This window comes from Balaenoptera musculus, chromosome X, assembly GCF_009873245.2.
Source record: "Balaenoptera musculus isolate JJ_BM4_2016_0621 chromosome X, mBalMus1.pri.v3, whole genome shotgun sequence".
In the NCBI taxonomy this organism is placed as follows: Eukaryota; Metazoa; Chordata; class Mammalia; order Artiodactyla; family Balaenopteridae; genus Balaenoptera; species Balaenoptera musculus.
In genome coordinates, this window is record NC_045806.1 from 127,171,999 (window position 1) to 127,186,469 (window position 14,471).

The 14,471-nt window shown below is 60.9% G+C and overlaps 2 protein-coding genes across 4 annotated transcripts; one reads left to right on the top strand and one right to left on the bottom strand.

The window, feature by feature from the left end:
• Positions 1-36: 36 nt before the first annotated feature.
• IDH3G (isocitrate dehydrogenase (NAD(+)) 3 non-catalytic subunit gamma) lies at positions 37-8,335 on the bottom strand. Its single transcript, XM_036839548.1, has 13 exons — positions 8,197-8,335; positions 4,580-4,618; positions 4,215-4,226; positions 3,859-3,956; positions 3,421-3,533; positions 2,205-2,265; positions 1,975-2,107; positions 1,712-1,845; positions 1,350-1,452; positions 1,112-1,258; positions 680-774; positions 536-596; positions 37-242 (listed from the first exon to the last, which is right to left on the bottom strand). The coding sequence occupies exons 1-13, from the start codon at positions 8,275-8,277 to the stop codon at positions 141-143; spliced, it is 1,179 nt and encodes a 392-aa protein (XP_036695443.1). The 5' UTR covers positions 8,278-8,335; the 3' UTR covers positions 37-140.
• A 229-nt stretch (positions 8,336-8,564) lies between these two features.
• Positions 8,565-12,508, top strand: SSR4 (signal sequence receptor subunit 4). 3 transcript variants are annotated; one of them, XM_036840935.1, is made up of 6 exons: positions 8,575-8,734; positions 10,587-10,702; positions 11,526-11,600; positions 11,737-11,826; positions 12,085-12,150; positions 12,344-12,499. In XM_036840935.1, exons 1-6 carry the CDS (start codon positions 8,668-8,670, stop codon positions 12,446-12,448), a joined length of 519 nt encoding a protein of 172 aa, XP_036696830.1. In that variant the 5' UTR covers positions 8,575-8,667; the 3' UTR covers positions 12,449-12,499. The 3 variants fall into 3 exon arrangements, with proteins under 3 accessions (XP_036696831.1, XP_036696830.1, XP_036696829.1); XM_036840934.1 differs by having other exon boundaries at positions 8,588-8,734; positions 10,584-10,702; positions 12,344-12,508; XM_036840936.1 differs by lacking the exon at positions 11,737-11,826 and having other exon boundaries at positions 8,565-8,734; positions 10,584-10,702.
• Positions 12,509-14,471: the final 1,963 nt, after the last annotated feature.

The window sequence follows — 14,471 nt, forward strand, 5'->3', positions numbered from 1 at the left end:
AGCGTCCTGGAGTGACAGAAGCACGCGGCCAAGGGCTAGGGCAGAAGTGGGTTTATTCTGGGTCCACCCACCGAGCCAATTAGGGTGCTGAGGGCGCGAAGGGGATCTAAAGGGTGGGCCGAGATGGTCCCGGGGACGGCCTAGGCCTCCACGGCCCGGCCGTTGATGACGCGGATGCGGCGGATGATGTCCTGGATGGCCTCTGACGTGGTGCCCTGGCCCCCGATGTCTGGGGTGTGCATCTGCGGGAGACGGGCAAGCTTGGGCACACAGCGGGGCCCGGCCAATACCGGAGCCCTAGCCTGCAGGCAGCCCGGGGCTGCCCACAGTGCCCCGTGGCCTGCAGGGGCTGGGAGCGCCACCAGGAGGGCAGTAACACCAGCTAAGGCCCCAAAGGCCCACTCTGCCTGGTACAACCCGCACCTTGGGGGCAGCACAAAGTGCCGGGTCACCATTTCCAGCCCCTCAGTCGTCCTATCAGCTCAACCGGGGCTGGGGTGGGAGTTGGACAGGAGGCAGGTGGGGGGAGCCTCACGTTTTCATTGTCCATGGATGCCAAGACGGCCTTGCGGATGGAGGTGGCGTACGAGTGGAGCCTGAGGAAGAAGAGCAGACTTCGGTCCTCGCGGCCTTGGGCGCGGGCCGGGGGCCAACGGCCTGGCATCGAGAGGCCACTTACTTGAGGTGGTCGAGCATCATGCAACTTGCCAGCAGCGTAGCCGTGGGGTTGGCGATGTTCCTGTTGGCGATACTCTTGCCTGTGTTCCTTGTAGCCTGGAAGAGGCGAGACGAAAAGGAGGGGGCTGGGAAACACAAGAACGTCGAGCGTAGACTGCATTTGTGTAAAGTGTCCAGAACAGGCAAATCCAGAGACAGAAAGCAGATGACTTCGGTGCCAGGGGCTGGGAAGGGGAACAGAGAGTGACAGCCACAAGTACAAGATTTCTTTTGGGGGTGATGAAAACATTCTGGAATTAGAGAGTGGGGATGGTTGCACAACTCTGGTTATCTCAGAAACCAATAAATCGTACGCTTTGAATGGGTGACCTAGGAAGTATGTGAGCTATAGTGCACAAAAGCCAGTGGCCCTGGCACTGCTGGTGGCACTCACCGTCTCAAACACAGCATACACGTGGCCGTAGTTGGCCCCCGCTACGAGGCCGGGGCCCCCAACCAACCCCGCACAGACGTTGTTGACGATGTTGCCGTAGAGATTGGGCATCACCATGACATCGAACTGCTGGGGCCGGGACACCAGCTGTGGGGCAAGGAGGGGACAGCCGGCACCTGGAGCATGGGCAGCCCCAGGAGCCCAGCGCAGGGGCCGCGCAGCATGGCAGCCGAACTACCTGCATGGTGGTGTTGTCCACGATCATATTCTCGAAGGTGATCTGGGGGTAACGGGCTGCCACCGCCCTGCAGCACTGGAGGAAGAGCCCATCGCCCAGTTTCCTAAGGGGGACGCAGGACACCAGCTTGGCCACTGCAACCGTCAGCCGGAGGCACGGCGCACGCAGACGCCACAGAAGGCTGGGTTCTAAACTACAACCGGTGCCGTCTGCAGGACGGGCAGAATCCCGTTCCACCTCCCCTAGGTGTGCACTGCGGTGAGGCCACAGCTGGGAAACGGGCAACAGGGCGTAGTCGCGGGCCCCGAGTCCCAGAGAGCAGGCCTAGGCAGCAGCGCGGAGGGGCGAGGTGGGGGGCATACATGATGTTGGCCTTGTGTACAGCCGTCACTTTCTTGCGCCCACTCTCCTGGGCCAGTTTGAAGGCATACTCAGCAATGCGCAGGGACTTGGCCTCGGTGATGATCTTCAGGCTCTCCACCACTCCTGCCACACTCTGAGAAGGGGACGAGGGAAAAGAGGCCCACATCCTGTCTGAGCCTGCCCTCTAGCACGAGGTTCCCCTCGGGCACGGCCTTCCTGACCACCGCCCTAGCCGAGCTCGTGCCCGGCAACACGCCCCCACCTCGTGCTCCAGGCTGCTGTACTCGCCCTCCGTGTTCTCCCGGACGATGAGGATATCTATGTCCCTGTGCCGCGTCACCACTCCCGGCAGGCTCTTACAGTGGATAACGTTGGCGTAGAGGTCCAGGCTGGTGCTAGGGGCACAGAGGGAGAAGCAGCTGGCAAGTGCAACGTCTCTCTGCTGGCGCTCCCACCCCCGCCAAGCCCCCACCCCGTGCACTTGGCTCTCACCGAAGGATGTTGTTTCGGGATTTGTGGGATGGCGGCAGGTTATGGTTTGTTTCAATATTGCCTGCAGGACAGAAACAAGGCCAGCAAGCTGGAGAGGGCGCCCCAGGCTCAGCTGTACCACCATATTCCCCTTTCTGACCCAGGGGATGTGTGCCAAGGGTGACTCCAACAGGAGAACACAACAGCTTCCGGCGGCAGAAGTGTTTCATGGAACACTCTAGCGTAACTTGCAGCATAAGCCCCATGGGGGCAGAGGGGCATGTGTGTCTGTGCGTTTGGTTCACTGATGGGCTCCTGGCACGTAGCATGCACTCAATAAATACTGAACGAATGAATGAATGAACAAGGGTTGGCATCTGGCCAGAAGGTCTTGCTAGACCCTGGGTGGGGAATGGCAAGGCCAGGGTCTAGCTGGACAGAAAGTGACCACTCTTGCTTACTAACGGGCTGGTGGCTAGGCTGGCACCAGCAAGGGGATCTTGGCCAGGGTTAGTGCCAGGCCCTGCGTCGAGGAAGCACAAGAGCTCCAGCTCAGAGGCAGGCAGGGGCTGCCTGGAAAAGACCACAGCTTCACCTTGGCTGGGACCAGGGCACCCAGAGGGCCAGCAGCTGCTGAGAGAAGGCAGTCAGAGGGTGCCAAGTAGAGGAGGGCTTTCTCAGGGCCCCCAGGGCCGCCGGCCCTCCAACTCACACCCTGCCTGGACTTCCTTCACCCAGAGTGCCTTGGGCACCCTGTAGCTGACACGGCTGCCCCCCCACGTGACTGCCAGGGCCTGGGGCTCTAGCCGGGTTCATCTTTGCTCACTCACTCCTCACACAGAGCAGGTAATGATCTAAAGTTTGCAGAATGAGTGATGGAAACAGTTTAAGGACCTGGACCAAACCAAGGCAAACTCAGAAAGGGTAAAGCTCCCATCTGTAACATCCACAGCTGTGCCAACTGGGACCAAGGCAGCAGGCAGAGGGTTAGAACTACATCTCTGTGACATCTGGTTTGTGAAGAAAGACTCTGAGGGTCAAAGCTGACTCCAGCAGAGAGGGCTGCCTCAGGAGGGAAGAAGGGGGTGGAAGGGAGCCCATCCCTGGACAGGCTCCCGCAGAGCCTAGTGCCACCGAGATCTCAAGAATCGCAGCATCAATGGGGCCCCAGGGACAAGTGTCAGCTTGGAGGTGAAAGGAATCACGTGCGGTGCCCCATCCTGGCCCCCGAGCTCACCCTTCAGCGCCACGCGGTTCCGCCGGATGGCCATGATGGCGTTTCGGATGTCCTCCTCGTCGGCGTTGGAGCTCACGTGCACCTCTTCGAAGTCCACAGGCACACACGCATGCCTGGGGCAGAGCAGGGTCAGGGCGGCGGCCCCAGGCCTCCGTCCGGGAAGCCTGCCTGGACCACTGGGTGCAGAGGCCTCTCCCCTGCTGCTGCCCACCGTGCCCTGGCTCTGGCTGAGGGGAGACTGAGCCCACCTGCGCCAGCTGACAGGCGCGCACTTACACTCCACAACACTGTTAGTGGGCCTGGTTCCACCCTCCCCGTGCTCGGGCCGGCCTGGCAGGATTGCAGACACGGGGACAAAAGGCCTCCCACCACTGGCTCACTGCCCCTCTTGGCACAAAGTTCTCCGGGTCCCCCTGGCTGGGCCCAGGGGCTCTGTACCTGAACACAGACTTGACGTGCAACATGAGCTCTGGCCCGATGCCGTCCCCTGGGATCATGGTGACCGTGTGCCGCCCACCATACTTAGCCGACGGGGGCTAGAAGGACGGGGAGGCCTTCAGTTCCCTGCCTCCCTCCAGCACTGACCCAGTGGGAAGGCCTACCGGGAGGTGCCAGCTTGGGGTACCACACCCCTACACCCTGCCCCGCCCACCCCAGACAGGGCTGCTCACGGCGGGGGGCGCTCCTGGGTCACGAGGACAACAGCAGATGCAGGCCCCATCCCCGCCTGGACTCGGGTCAACCCCAAAGCAACTAAAAGCCCCACCTAACAGGCGGATGAGAAGAACACTCACAATTGTTTGTTGCTAGAGGCGGGACCGGAAGGAAGAAGACACAGATCAGCCAAGGTTGGAGGAACAAGGCTTTGCTGGGGAATGGGGCCGTGTTCCCTGGGGCGCTGTCTAGCACGGTTCAGGGGAGAAGGGGTGGGCGAGCTCTGGAGACTGCACCTCAGGGGGAGAGACACAGAAGGGCAGGGAGCCAAGAGGCACGCCGCACACGCGTGCACGCGCACACGCACACACACACCTCTGCACCCACGCCTGCCTGTGAATGCGTCTGCATGCACCTGTACCCACGTGCCTCTGCACGCACACAGACGGGCACACGTGAACATCAACACACGCACGTGCGTGCACACACTCGGGTGGGTACTTACTGAGAAGTTCCTCCGGGGGGCTTCTTGGGCACCTAGAACCTGGCAAAGAGAACCCAGATGCCAGTGGTTGCTGTCTAGCCCAGAAAGCCAATTTGGCAAGGGCCAGCCAAGCTCCTGGCAGGGAAGGCGAGCGTCCTCACCACGCCCAGACACGCCCTGCGCCTCAGCCGTGCACCACTGTCTAGCGCACAGCAGCACACAGACCGGCCCGTCGGAGCACCGCGGAGGGTCGTTACAACCCTTTACACCTCCTTCAGGTCCCTGGTCAGTTTTTTAAAAAATGTTTACATCCCCCTCCCCACCTTTTGTTGTTTCTGGTCTTCTTCAGCCAATTATTCCTGCTCAGTGATGTCTGTAACTTGGAAAAGTTGGCACGCCAAACGTAGTACAATAGGGAAATCGTGATAACAAACCACTGGGCCACCACGACCGTCATTTACATCATTTTAACAATCATGTTTCCTTATTACAAAAGCAGCATATGGACAGAACACGAAGATCAGAAGGAAGAAGACAGCACCCAGCCCCCTGTCCACCCAGAGATAAACACTGTTCGCCCCACGGGGAACAGCCCTCTAGAATCAGAAATCGAAAAACAACCATTTTCAGAACGGCAGATGCCAATCTTTCGGAAGGCTTTCATGAAGGACTGCAAAACTGCTTCGTGGCCTACGTGGATGACAGATGTCCCCACCCCACCCCCCACTTGAAACAGCCGCGCTTGGTCACATCGGTGCCACGCCTGACAGCTTCAGAGCAAAAGCCACCCGAGCCAAATGGGACAGGTGCTCAGAGTGACCTATCTGGAGTCCCCACACTTTCCTGGAAGAAGAAGCCCATGTCCCAGCTCCCACCGCAGCGGGGCTACAGGCCCACACACTTTCCTCCCTGTTGTGCCCCACCTGGGTGCCCTTCAATCCAGAGACAGGGGCAGGGCCAAGGTCCTCCTTCTCGCTTGGGAATGCCCTGCCACTTGCCTGCTGGGGCAGCAGCAGATCGTTCCAGCCAATGGCAGAGTCACTGTGGCCATTTTCCAAAGAGCCATGCCTTCCTGCTAGCAGTCTAGAAGCTCAAGCAGAGGCTGACCGCCCCATCTGGGTCTCCCTGGCTGGTATTCACAAGGCTCCCACTTGCACAGAGCTCCGGCAGCACAGGGGTTAGGAAGCGGATGACTAATAGACAAGAGGCCCTGGGGGCTTCTGATGATCCATGGGGCCCCCGGGTCTGCAGCCTGACACAAACTGGGGGCTTTTCTGTTTTCCTTCTAGCAACTGTCAGTATCCGGCTTCATCTTATCTGTAGGCTCTCAATACAAACTTGTGGATGGTGCTTGTATTGAGACTGCCTTTCCTCCAGGAAGCCTTCCCTGATGCCCTAAGGCTGCTGAGCTGTTGGTCCCCCCGGGCTCCCAAAGCCCTACCCACCCCACTCCCTTCCCCCCAACCACAATCTCCCTAGGTTATCGCTGCTGTGCTCCCTTTCCTACCCCTAAGCCCCTGAGAGTGGACACCATGTCTGTCTGAGCCCCTACTGTCACCCCAAGACCGAGCAGAATGCCTGGTCCAGAGCTGGGACACAAAAAACATTTACTGAATGAATGAGCATATCAGAAAGTGAAGGAAGATATGACAGGCTTTGAGGCTAGGGAGACCTCGGTCCAGATCATCCATCTACTACTCTTGGTGGCAAATAGCTTAACCTTGCTGAGCTTCCCACCCTTACCTGAAATCCACAGAATAGAGGTGCCTACTTCATCTGACTGCTGGAAACATTAAGCAAGAAGAGGTATGCAAGCTGTTCAGTCGCTAAAAGGGCACACGGGGCTGTGCAAAAGCATACCCCCCCCCTTTACCCCACCAGCCCCTCAGGCCAGTGTTCAAGGCTGCTGGCCAGTGAGGGGATGCTGGGCTGACCCCTACAGCTCCGAGCAGTAACTCCTCCTGGGTTTCAGCCCTCTGAGGTCTACTGGCGCCCGGCAGGTAACCTGGTCGTGCCGGTGAGCCAGTGCTCACATCAGGCCTGGCTCTGCATCTGCGCAACCCCACCCCACCAGACCCTGGACCCCATCACTACCACCAGGGCTGCACCTCTCTCTCACCTGGTCCCAATGCTAGATGTTCCATCCAGCTTTGGCCAAAGACCCGGAGAGCTCTCAGGATAGTGACTTCCCTGACCTTGCTCTGGACATATTCAGGCACCTTCCTTCAAGAGGTTACAAAGCTTCTGTGAAGCTACCTATCAAAGGAGCCCAGTATGAGGCAGGATGGGATATATGCATTGGTCTCCAGCTTGTTCATCAAGCAGGAAGGTGGATTGTTACCCTCGTCCTTTGATAGTGCCACAGAAAGAAAGGAGTCCAGAATGGTACGTGTCCCAGCCTAAGGGCGCCCGTGCTCCACATCTTAGCGAGGTTTCTCTCTTCAGCATGTTTCTGTTGGATCAAGTACCAATGGTGGCTGCATGTTTTCACACGAGGTCCCCATTAGCGGGACCAAAGATCTGGGCTTCATCTCTAAAGGTTCCCATACCCAGGACAACCAGTCTCAGGGCAAGGCATTGCCCAGCTAGCAACCTTTCACTGCCCCCCATCCCTGCCCCAATATGGACACAAGCACACACACAGGGGAAGTCAGGGAGGAGATAGATGTCCCCACCAAGATCCTGCAAGAGCCTAGCTGCCAGCGACCTCTGGAAAGCCTCTGGTGAGCAAGTGGGAGAAGTCAGCATTTTAAACATAATTTCATAAACCAGAAGCTGTTACAGGGCAGTCTTCCCCAGGGATCAGAGGGGGGAAGCATGGCCGAAGACATGTCCACAAGTAGTGTCAGCAAAGTCACAGAGTTCTGGAAGGTCAGAGTTGGGTGGATCCTTTGAGACAGAGGAGAAACTGGAGCCCAGAGAGATCAGACCTCTCGTCCCTCAGGGCCAGTCCTGACTCGATGACTCTTCAGATGGCTTCCAACCCACCCAGGGACTAAATTATCCTCATTCAAGCGTGTCAAGAGAGAGGAATCAGACCTGAATAACCAAGATCCTAAACAGAGAACAACGGAAGCAAAGCCCTCGAGGCCTCCCAACCCGCCAGCTTCAGGAATCCTAGCTCCTTCCCATTCCAGGCGCCTGCGGTGGGGGGGGGGGGAGGAGGCTCTGGGGCACCGGCAAAGTCCGATTCGCCACCTCCACTGGGAGAGGTGGCAAAGCGGTCCACAAGAGGGAAACCTGAAGAGGAAGGGCGGCCAGGAACCGATCCCCAAGAGGGCAAGAGCAAGGCGGGCCGGCCACGTGACCGCCTTGGGGGGGGGGGTTCCCACAAGGACACTAGGGAGGTGACATTGCCCCCCGGGGTCCACTCTCCCCGCCCGTCGGGAGTTCCCCCACCACAAGATGCAGACCCCTGAGAAGCCAGACCAGAATCAACTTTGGCTAACCCCTTCACTGACAGCGAAGGTGGCCAATCAACCCTGGCCCGCAGCACTCTCCCCTCCCCTCACGGGACCCGCAGCCAATCGGGCCCCAGGACGCTCCGAGAGCGGCGGCCGCCGGCCTAACCCCGGCGAGGTGCAAGCACCCCTCAGCGAGCGCCGCGGCTGTTCCCGTGGCCCGCTCCTGTTTCTCACCTCCCAAGGACGGCAGAGGAGGGCCGGCCTGAGCACTGCCTTCACAGCGCCGCCCGCGATCGTCGCCACCTTCAGCGCCATGATGGAAAGTGAGAACTGCCGCAGGTTCCGACTCGCAGATGGCGCTCTCGCGAGAGTTCGGCGGGGCGCGAAGTCCCGGGAGGGGGCGTGGTCCCGCAGTGCGCACGCACACGGCGGCGCCGGTTCTCACGCCCTCTTCCGGCGCCGAGAGCGCCGCCGCCGCCGCCGCCGCCGCCGCTGCCGCCGCCGCCATCGCCATATTGGGGGGAGGGCGGCCAGCTGGGCCCCTGGTCCGGGGAGGGGACACGTCAGTGCCGTCGGCGACGTCACAGGCCCGCCCGGCCCGCCGGCCCTTGATTGGCTGCTGCGGCCGCTTACGCGTCGCGCTTCCTCGTCTGCTCCTCGTGTTCAGGGGAGTCGCTCTCTTTTTCCCTCGGCACAGAAGAGGCGATGGCGGCGCTGGCATCTCTCGGCGCCCTGGCGCTACTCCTGCTGTCCGGCCTCTCCTGCTGCTCAGGTAGCGGCCTGGCCGGAGCTCGTTTCTGGCGAGCCTCTCACCCACGACTGGTGGTGCGTGGGGGGAGGAGGGGTGCGGGCGAAGCGGGGGTCTGGGCTTTCTTCCTCAGAGAGGCAGGTGGTCTCTGGTCGCGGCAGCCGAGGCCACCACGCGCTCCTGCACCACACACATTTACCAAGCAGCCGGGCTGCTGGGAGAAACAGCCTAGTCTGTCCCCCGTCTGCTCCCGCGAGGAAGAGTCCCAAAGCCTCTCCCGTGCGCCTGGCCCCAGCTCCAGCAGGAAAAATGACACATGTCCCTGCTGCCACTCCAGGAGCTCCCGGTCCCGGAGGGGGGGTCGGACAGGAGCAAAGCTCTGCAGCGCAGGGCGATCGGAGCGAGAAACTGGGCCGGTGGAGAGGAGCCCCTGACCCGGTGCGGTGGGGCCAGGCCTCCCCAGGAAGAGAGGGAGCAGGGACGGTCCAGGCAGAGGGACCCGGAGTGCGGGCGAGTTAGAAAGGCACTGAAGAGGGAAAGATGAGTGGGCCTAGAGTGCCTAGATCAGGCGGTTGATTTGTTCCCCTTGAGGCCTTGCCGTATCCTTGTAGGGTTTTTCAGCGGAGTCAGATGGCTTCACACTCTTGAGAGGTTGTTAACACTTAGTGGCAGGATTGAGCTCAGACTGGAGTCCAGAAGTTTGTTTAGGAGGAGGTCCTTGCAGGAGCCCACCCCGGGCCTGGGGCTCTGGACTGTGTCAGGGCCACTTTCAGTGCATTCACTTCACCTGCCCTACTTCAGGCCAGCGCCCTTGATGCCTGCAGTGTTTCACCAGCCTAACTGGCCTCCCCGCCTGCACCCTGCTCACCTGCTCCTCAGGAACTCCCCCACGCTATAGCCAGTGATGCCTGGAAAGGACAGACCTAACTATCAAACCCCTCTGTGCTCCCCCGTGTCCATAGGCAAAAGGTCAAGTCTAGCAGAGCGTGGAAGGATCTGGGGGATGTGGCTCCTGAGAACCACCTCCCACCCATGTTCCCAGGCATCTTCCTCCCGCCATTCCAGTCCCACAGCCTCCTCTGACTGCCTCAGCCTAAGTCATGGCCCTGCCGGACACCACATTTGGAGAGCAGTTGGCGCCTTGTGATTTAGGTGGCACCTTTCCTTCCCTTTATCCTCTAGCAGTGTGGAGATGACTGCGGCAGCATCCTTTTTCTCAGTGCAGCCCTGTTCAAGGGGACAAGTTATGCTTATGGACCCAGACCCTCTGCCATTTCTTTCCCTCCGGAAACGCTGGGGCCAGTCGTGGCCTTCTCTCAACTGTCTGGGGCAGAGACCCTTTCCTTCATATCAAAAGCCCCCGTAGGTTGCCAGCAGCTCCATGCTTTGTGTCTGCAGAGGATGCCTTCAGTAAACTGTTCAGAGCCATGCATGGCTCTGAATTGAGGTCAGCCTGGCCCCCCATGGGCTTCTGGGGTGCTGCAGGGCAGGCTGCATCCCTAAACCATTGCATGGCTTCCTTGTCTGCAGGTCCAGGCACAGACTCGAGTTGTGCAGTGAATTCATGCAGCACGCCCCCGACCCCACCCACACACACTCACCTGTTCTTCTGCCTGTACGTTGAGGTTCCACCTGTACAGAGCCTTCCCATCTCCCTTCCCCTGCCTTCCTTCAAGGCCATCCCACCCCTCTTTGCCACTGTACTTCTGACTGATCATTTGGATCTGTCTCCCAGACCCCACCTGGCAGGGTCCAAAGGGCCCTTTGTGTTCTCAGCTGATGAGCTCTGGGAAGTGGGGTTAGGGTGGTCCCTTCTGCCCCTAACCAGCAAGCACAAGCCAGGCCTTAGCCGTTCATCTCTGCCTCTCCGCAGCAGAGGCCTGTGTGGAGCCCCAGATCACCCCTTCTTACTATACCACCTCGGATGCTGTCATTTCTACTGAGACTGTCTTCATCGTGGAGATCTCCCTGACTTGCAAGAACAGGGTCCAGGTAAGGCAGCGGGGGTTCAGCCAGGAGGGCGCGGGGGCGAGAGGTGAGCAGTGAGCCTGAGACCTTGGGCCCTCACTGGCAGTGGATGGGGTCAGACCTGGGGGTCCGTGTGGACAGGGAGAATCAGGGTTTTGATTCCCAGGTGTAGAAGAGATCAGGGCACAGCCAGGCCAGATTCTAGCGGATATTTAAAGAACATTCCCCCTCACCTGCCTGCTCTGCTGCATCTATGTGCGGTGATACAGACAGACACCTTGCTGCGTGTGGAAAGAGTGTACGCATGAAGGGAGACAGCCAGGCTCAGCCCCCAGGCTCCTGCGTCCCTTTACTGGTTGCTCTTTGCCGAAGCGTGTGTCCACATGTGTGTTTCGTCATTTCAAGACCAAGCAGCCCTGGCCTCAGCCCCTGCAACCTAAAGGCCCAGAGAAGGAAGGAAGTTGGGCCTTCTTAGGTACAGTCTTCCTTAGGCAGCTCATTGGGTGTCCACGACCGCGATACCCGCTTCCAGGCTCAGAGGAGAAACGAGCCCTTCACTCATCCCGCCCCTGTTCAGTTAACAGGCTTGCTGTGGGTTAGGGAGGCCGGGCCACAGGGGAGATGTGGCCTCCAAGGAGGGAGACAGGCGTGGAGAGACGGTGGCAGAGTCGTGGCAGGCTGGCCTCCGTGGTTCCCGCGCGGTACCCCCGCCAGACACACCGCAGTCCCCGGCTGTGCCCGGCGGCCTCCTTACCCACAGGCCGAGGGTGCTACTGCGGGCGGCAGAGCGGGGCCTCACCGGCAGCCAGAGGGGAGAAGGTGACTCTCCTTTTGTCCCCTCCCCCAGAACATGGCTCTTTATGCTGATGTCAGTGGAAAACAGTTTCCTGTTACCCGGGGCCAGGACGTGGGCCGATACCAGGTAAGGGATGCCGTGGTGGTCACTTGCGCGGGCGTGGCTTGAAGGCCGGGCCAGCAGGGCTGGGGTCCTTGAACTCGATGCGCTGGCCGTGGCGCCATGTGCACTGCCCACCCCCTGCCGAACACACCCCACCCAGGTGTCCTGGAGCCTAGACCACAAGAGCGCCCACGCAGGCACCTACGAGGTCAGATTCTTTGACGAGGAGTCCTACAGCCTCCTGAGGAAGGTGAGTGTCCCCGAAGGCCACCCAGGCCTGCAGTAGGGAGGGCATAGCCCACTGCCCCAGCTGTCTCCACCCTGCGGTCCCCTCTCTGACTTGGAGCAGGATGGCCGGCGGGCGACTTCCTGCTCACCCACCCAACCTGGCCCTGTGCCTACCGTGTCACTCCTTCACCCGCTTCTCTCCTTCCACGGCCCTGGCCAGTGTTCCTGCCTCTCCCACCCCACCCAGCATCGCCCCCTGACCCCAGCACCTCCCTCACAGGCGCAGAGGAATAACGAGGACATTTCCATCATCCCACCTCTGTTCACAGTCAGCGTGGACCATCGGGTGAGTGGCCGGCAGGGGCTGGCCCGACACAGGGGAAGGAGGAAGCAGGTGGCAAGCCTCGCCCTTTAGGGAGAGCTGGGGGCTGAGCCAAGTTGACCGGTGTGTCTTCGCGCCCCAGAAGGAGGGTGGCTGGCGTGGCTGGCCTTCTCACCCGTCCCTGCCCCGAGAATGACTTTGGTCTCCTTTCTTGCAGGGCACCTGGAACGGGCCCTGGGTCTCCACCGAGGTACTGGCCGCCGCCATTGGCCTAGTGATCTACTACCTGGCCTTCAGCGCCAAGAGCCACATCCAGGCCTGAGGGTGATGCCCCCCACCCCCCTTGCTTCTTTCAATAAACAGTTACCAGCTATCCCAAGCACCAGGGCTGTGTCGCACACACGGGCAGAGCTGGGTGACCGGCATCCCTCCGCCTGCCTAGACGGCACAGGCACTGAGTGGGGGCAGGTCTGGAGGTCCCCTTCCTCCTTGTGTACGTTGCTTTACTCTTGGCCGTTGTTAGCGCTCCCTTCTCAGCCCCCTGTGAAGCCTTCGGGACCTAATAGCCAGTGCCCACCGTCTCCCAGCGTTGCCTGCGTGGTTCCAGGCGGGGCACGGGGCTGTCTCTCCCCTCCGCCGCCCAGTCTGCTGGCAAAGAGTGGCCTTGTTCTCCTGCCCTCGCCCAGCCTGCCTGGGCCCGCTTAGGGAAGGGCCCTCTGACCACCTGCCGTTTTGAGGGCAACTGCCCAGGGCAAGTGGCGTGGGGAGCTTCCCCGAAACCCAGCAGTCAGCGGCGCACGTAGCCACAGCCCCTCCTGGCCTTCGGAAGGGCTCCCGTGTTTGGAACCCTGGGCAGGAGCCACACACTGAAGTACTTCCTGTGCTTTTCCTGGGGGACGCTGCGAGCGTCCCTGTGGAGCTTATGCGGTCGCAGCTAGTACTCCAGGTAGCTGGCGGGGGGGCGGGGGGTGGGGGGTGGTGGCCCTTCCAAGCTCTCCGCTCCAGCGTGGTGCCTCCCAGGATGCTCTCACCTCGTGGTGTCAGGTGGGGCACGGAGAGAGGCACAGAGGGGACCCGGAGCCCCAAGCCTCCGAGGAGCCATCGTTGGCCCTTTCCCGTTCGGCTGTGTACCTCCCCTCCTAGCGAGCCCTCTCTCTGAGCGCCTGATGGTCTCGAGACAGCGGGCGGGCGTCCCTGTGCAGGCTCCGTGCTCCACGTCGACCCGCAGCCCTCCCGCCAGCCCACTTTCCCTGCTACCGCCCACGGCTGGAGAGGTGGGGGCCCAGGGTTCAAAGGGGCTGCATGCACGTCCCGGGGGAGCCCTTTCCCAGCTGCACGGCTTCGCTCAGCTGTGACCTGGCTTCCTCCAGGATGTCGGGGAGGGGTCACTGGGATCAGCGTCCATCAGCTGTTACCAAAGACACACAGCTGTGTGAATAACAAGCCTCCAGCGAGGCTGCACCCACAAAGGAGGCCCAAAGCCTACGTGAGTGGGCGGGGGTCTCCTCTGGGCTTTGTCCTCCACGGGAGTGTGGAGGGACCTCCTCCGGGCTAGGGGACGCCAGCTGTTCCCTGCCCCACAGCCTCGGTCCACGTGAAGCGGGTCAGCATGGGGTGACTGGCAGGAATAGGGAGGCTCCACGGAAGAGCCCCGTCCTCGCTCCCCAAACGGGCACGACAGGAACCACGGGGCCCCTGAGGGCCAGGCCAGGCGAGAGCTGCTGGCTGAGGCGCCTTCCGCGTTCCAGACAGGGCCGGCGGCGCTCAGGGGGCGCCTGCTGGCTGAGCTCTGCTCCTCCTCCTTGTAGGGGCAAAGTGGCAGCTGTTGGCCGCGCAGCGGCTCTTTTTGATCCCAGCTCCACCACTCCACCCAGTTAAGTCACTGGCCCAGTGCTGTCACTGGTCCAGTGCGCCGGTTGCCAAGGGCTTCCAGATCTCCTGGTGTCACATTTCCCAGAGCCAGTGAGAGCCAAGCCCCAGCACCAGCTTTCACGTGGCCAGGGGACCCCAGGTTCCGGGCCTGTCCTGGCCCCCACCCCGGGAACCCTGGGCCTCTGGCACCCCACCCCGGAGCAAAAGTGAGGTACCTCTAGAGCCATCAAAGTGAGCCCCCAGCAGCCAGAGAGGGATGCTCAGGGAACAGGTGGCCTTAGTCTCCAACTCCAGCCAGTTTCCTGCGATGGGCTGGGTCCTCGGAACCCCATCCTTCACAGGGGCCTGTATGGAGTGCCCCCTCCCCAGGAACGGGGCTGGTCACGAGTTGATGTTCCTAGCCCCCAGCTCCAGAGGCCTCTGAGGGGTAAGAGGAAGGTGGTGTCTCGTGTTTGCCCCTTTTCATCAACAAG

Bases quoted from the DNA above. Each gene is read 5' to 3' on its own strand.
- IDH3G (XM_036839548.1), bottom strand. From the start codon at position 8,277: ATGGCGCTGAAGGTGGCGACGATCGCGGGCGGCGCTGTGAAGGCAGTG. The intron at 3,534-3,858 runs GTACAGAGCCCC...GCTCTGCCCCAG, and splicing joins CACGTCAAGTCTGTGTTCAG to GCATGCGTGTGTGCCTGTGG. The intron at 1,846-1,974 runs GTGGGGGCGTGT...TCCCCTTCTCAG, and splicing joins ACAGCAGCCTGGAGCACGAG to AGTGTGGCAGGAGTGGTGGA.
- SSR4 (XM_036840934.1), top strand. From the start codon at position 8,668: ATGGCGGCGCTGGCATCTCTCGGCGCCCTGGCGCTACTCCTGCTGTCC. The intron at 8,735-10,583 runs GTAGCGGCCTGG...GCCTCTCCGCAG, and splicing joins CGGCCTCTCCTGCTGCTCAG to CAGAGGCCTGTGTGGAGCCC. The intron at 10,703-11,525 runs GTAAGGCAGCGG...CCCCTCCCCCAG, and splicing joins CTTGCAAGAACAGGGTCCAG to AACATGGCTCTTTATGCTGA.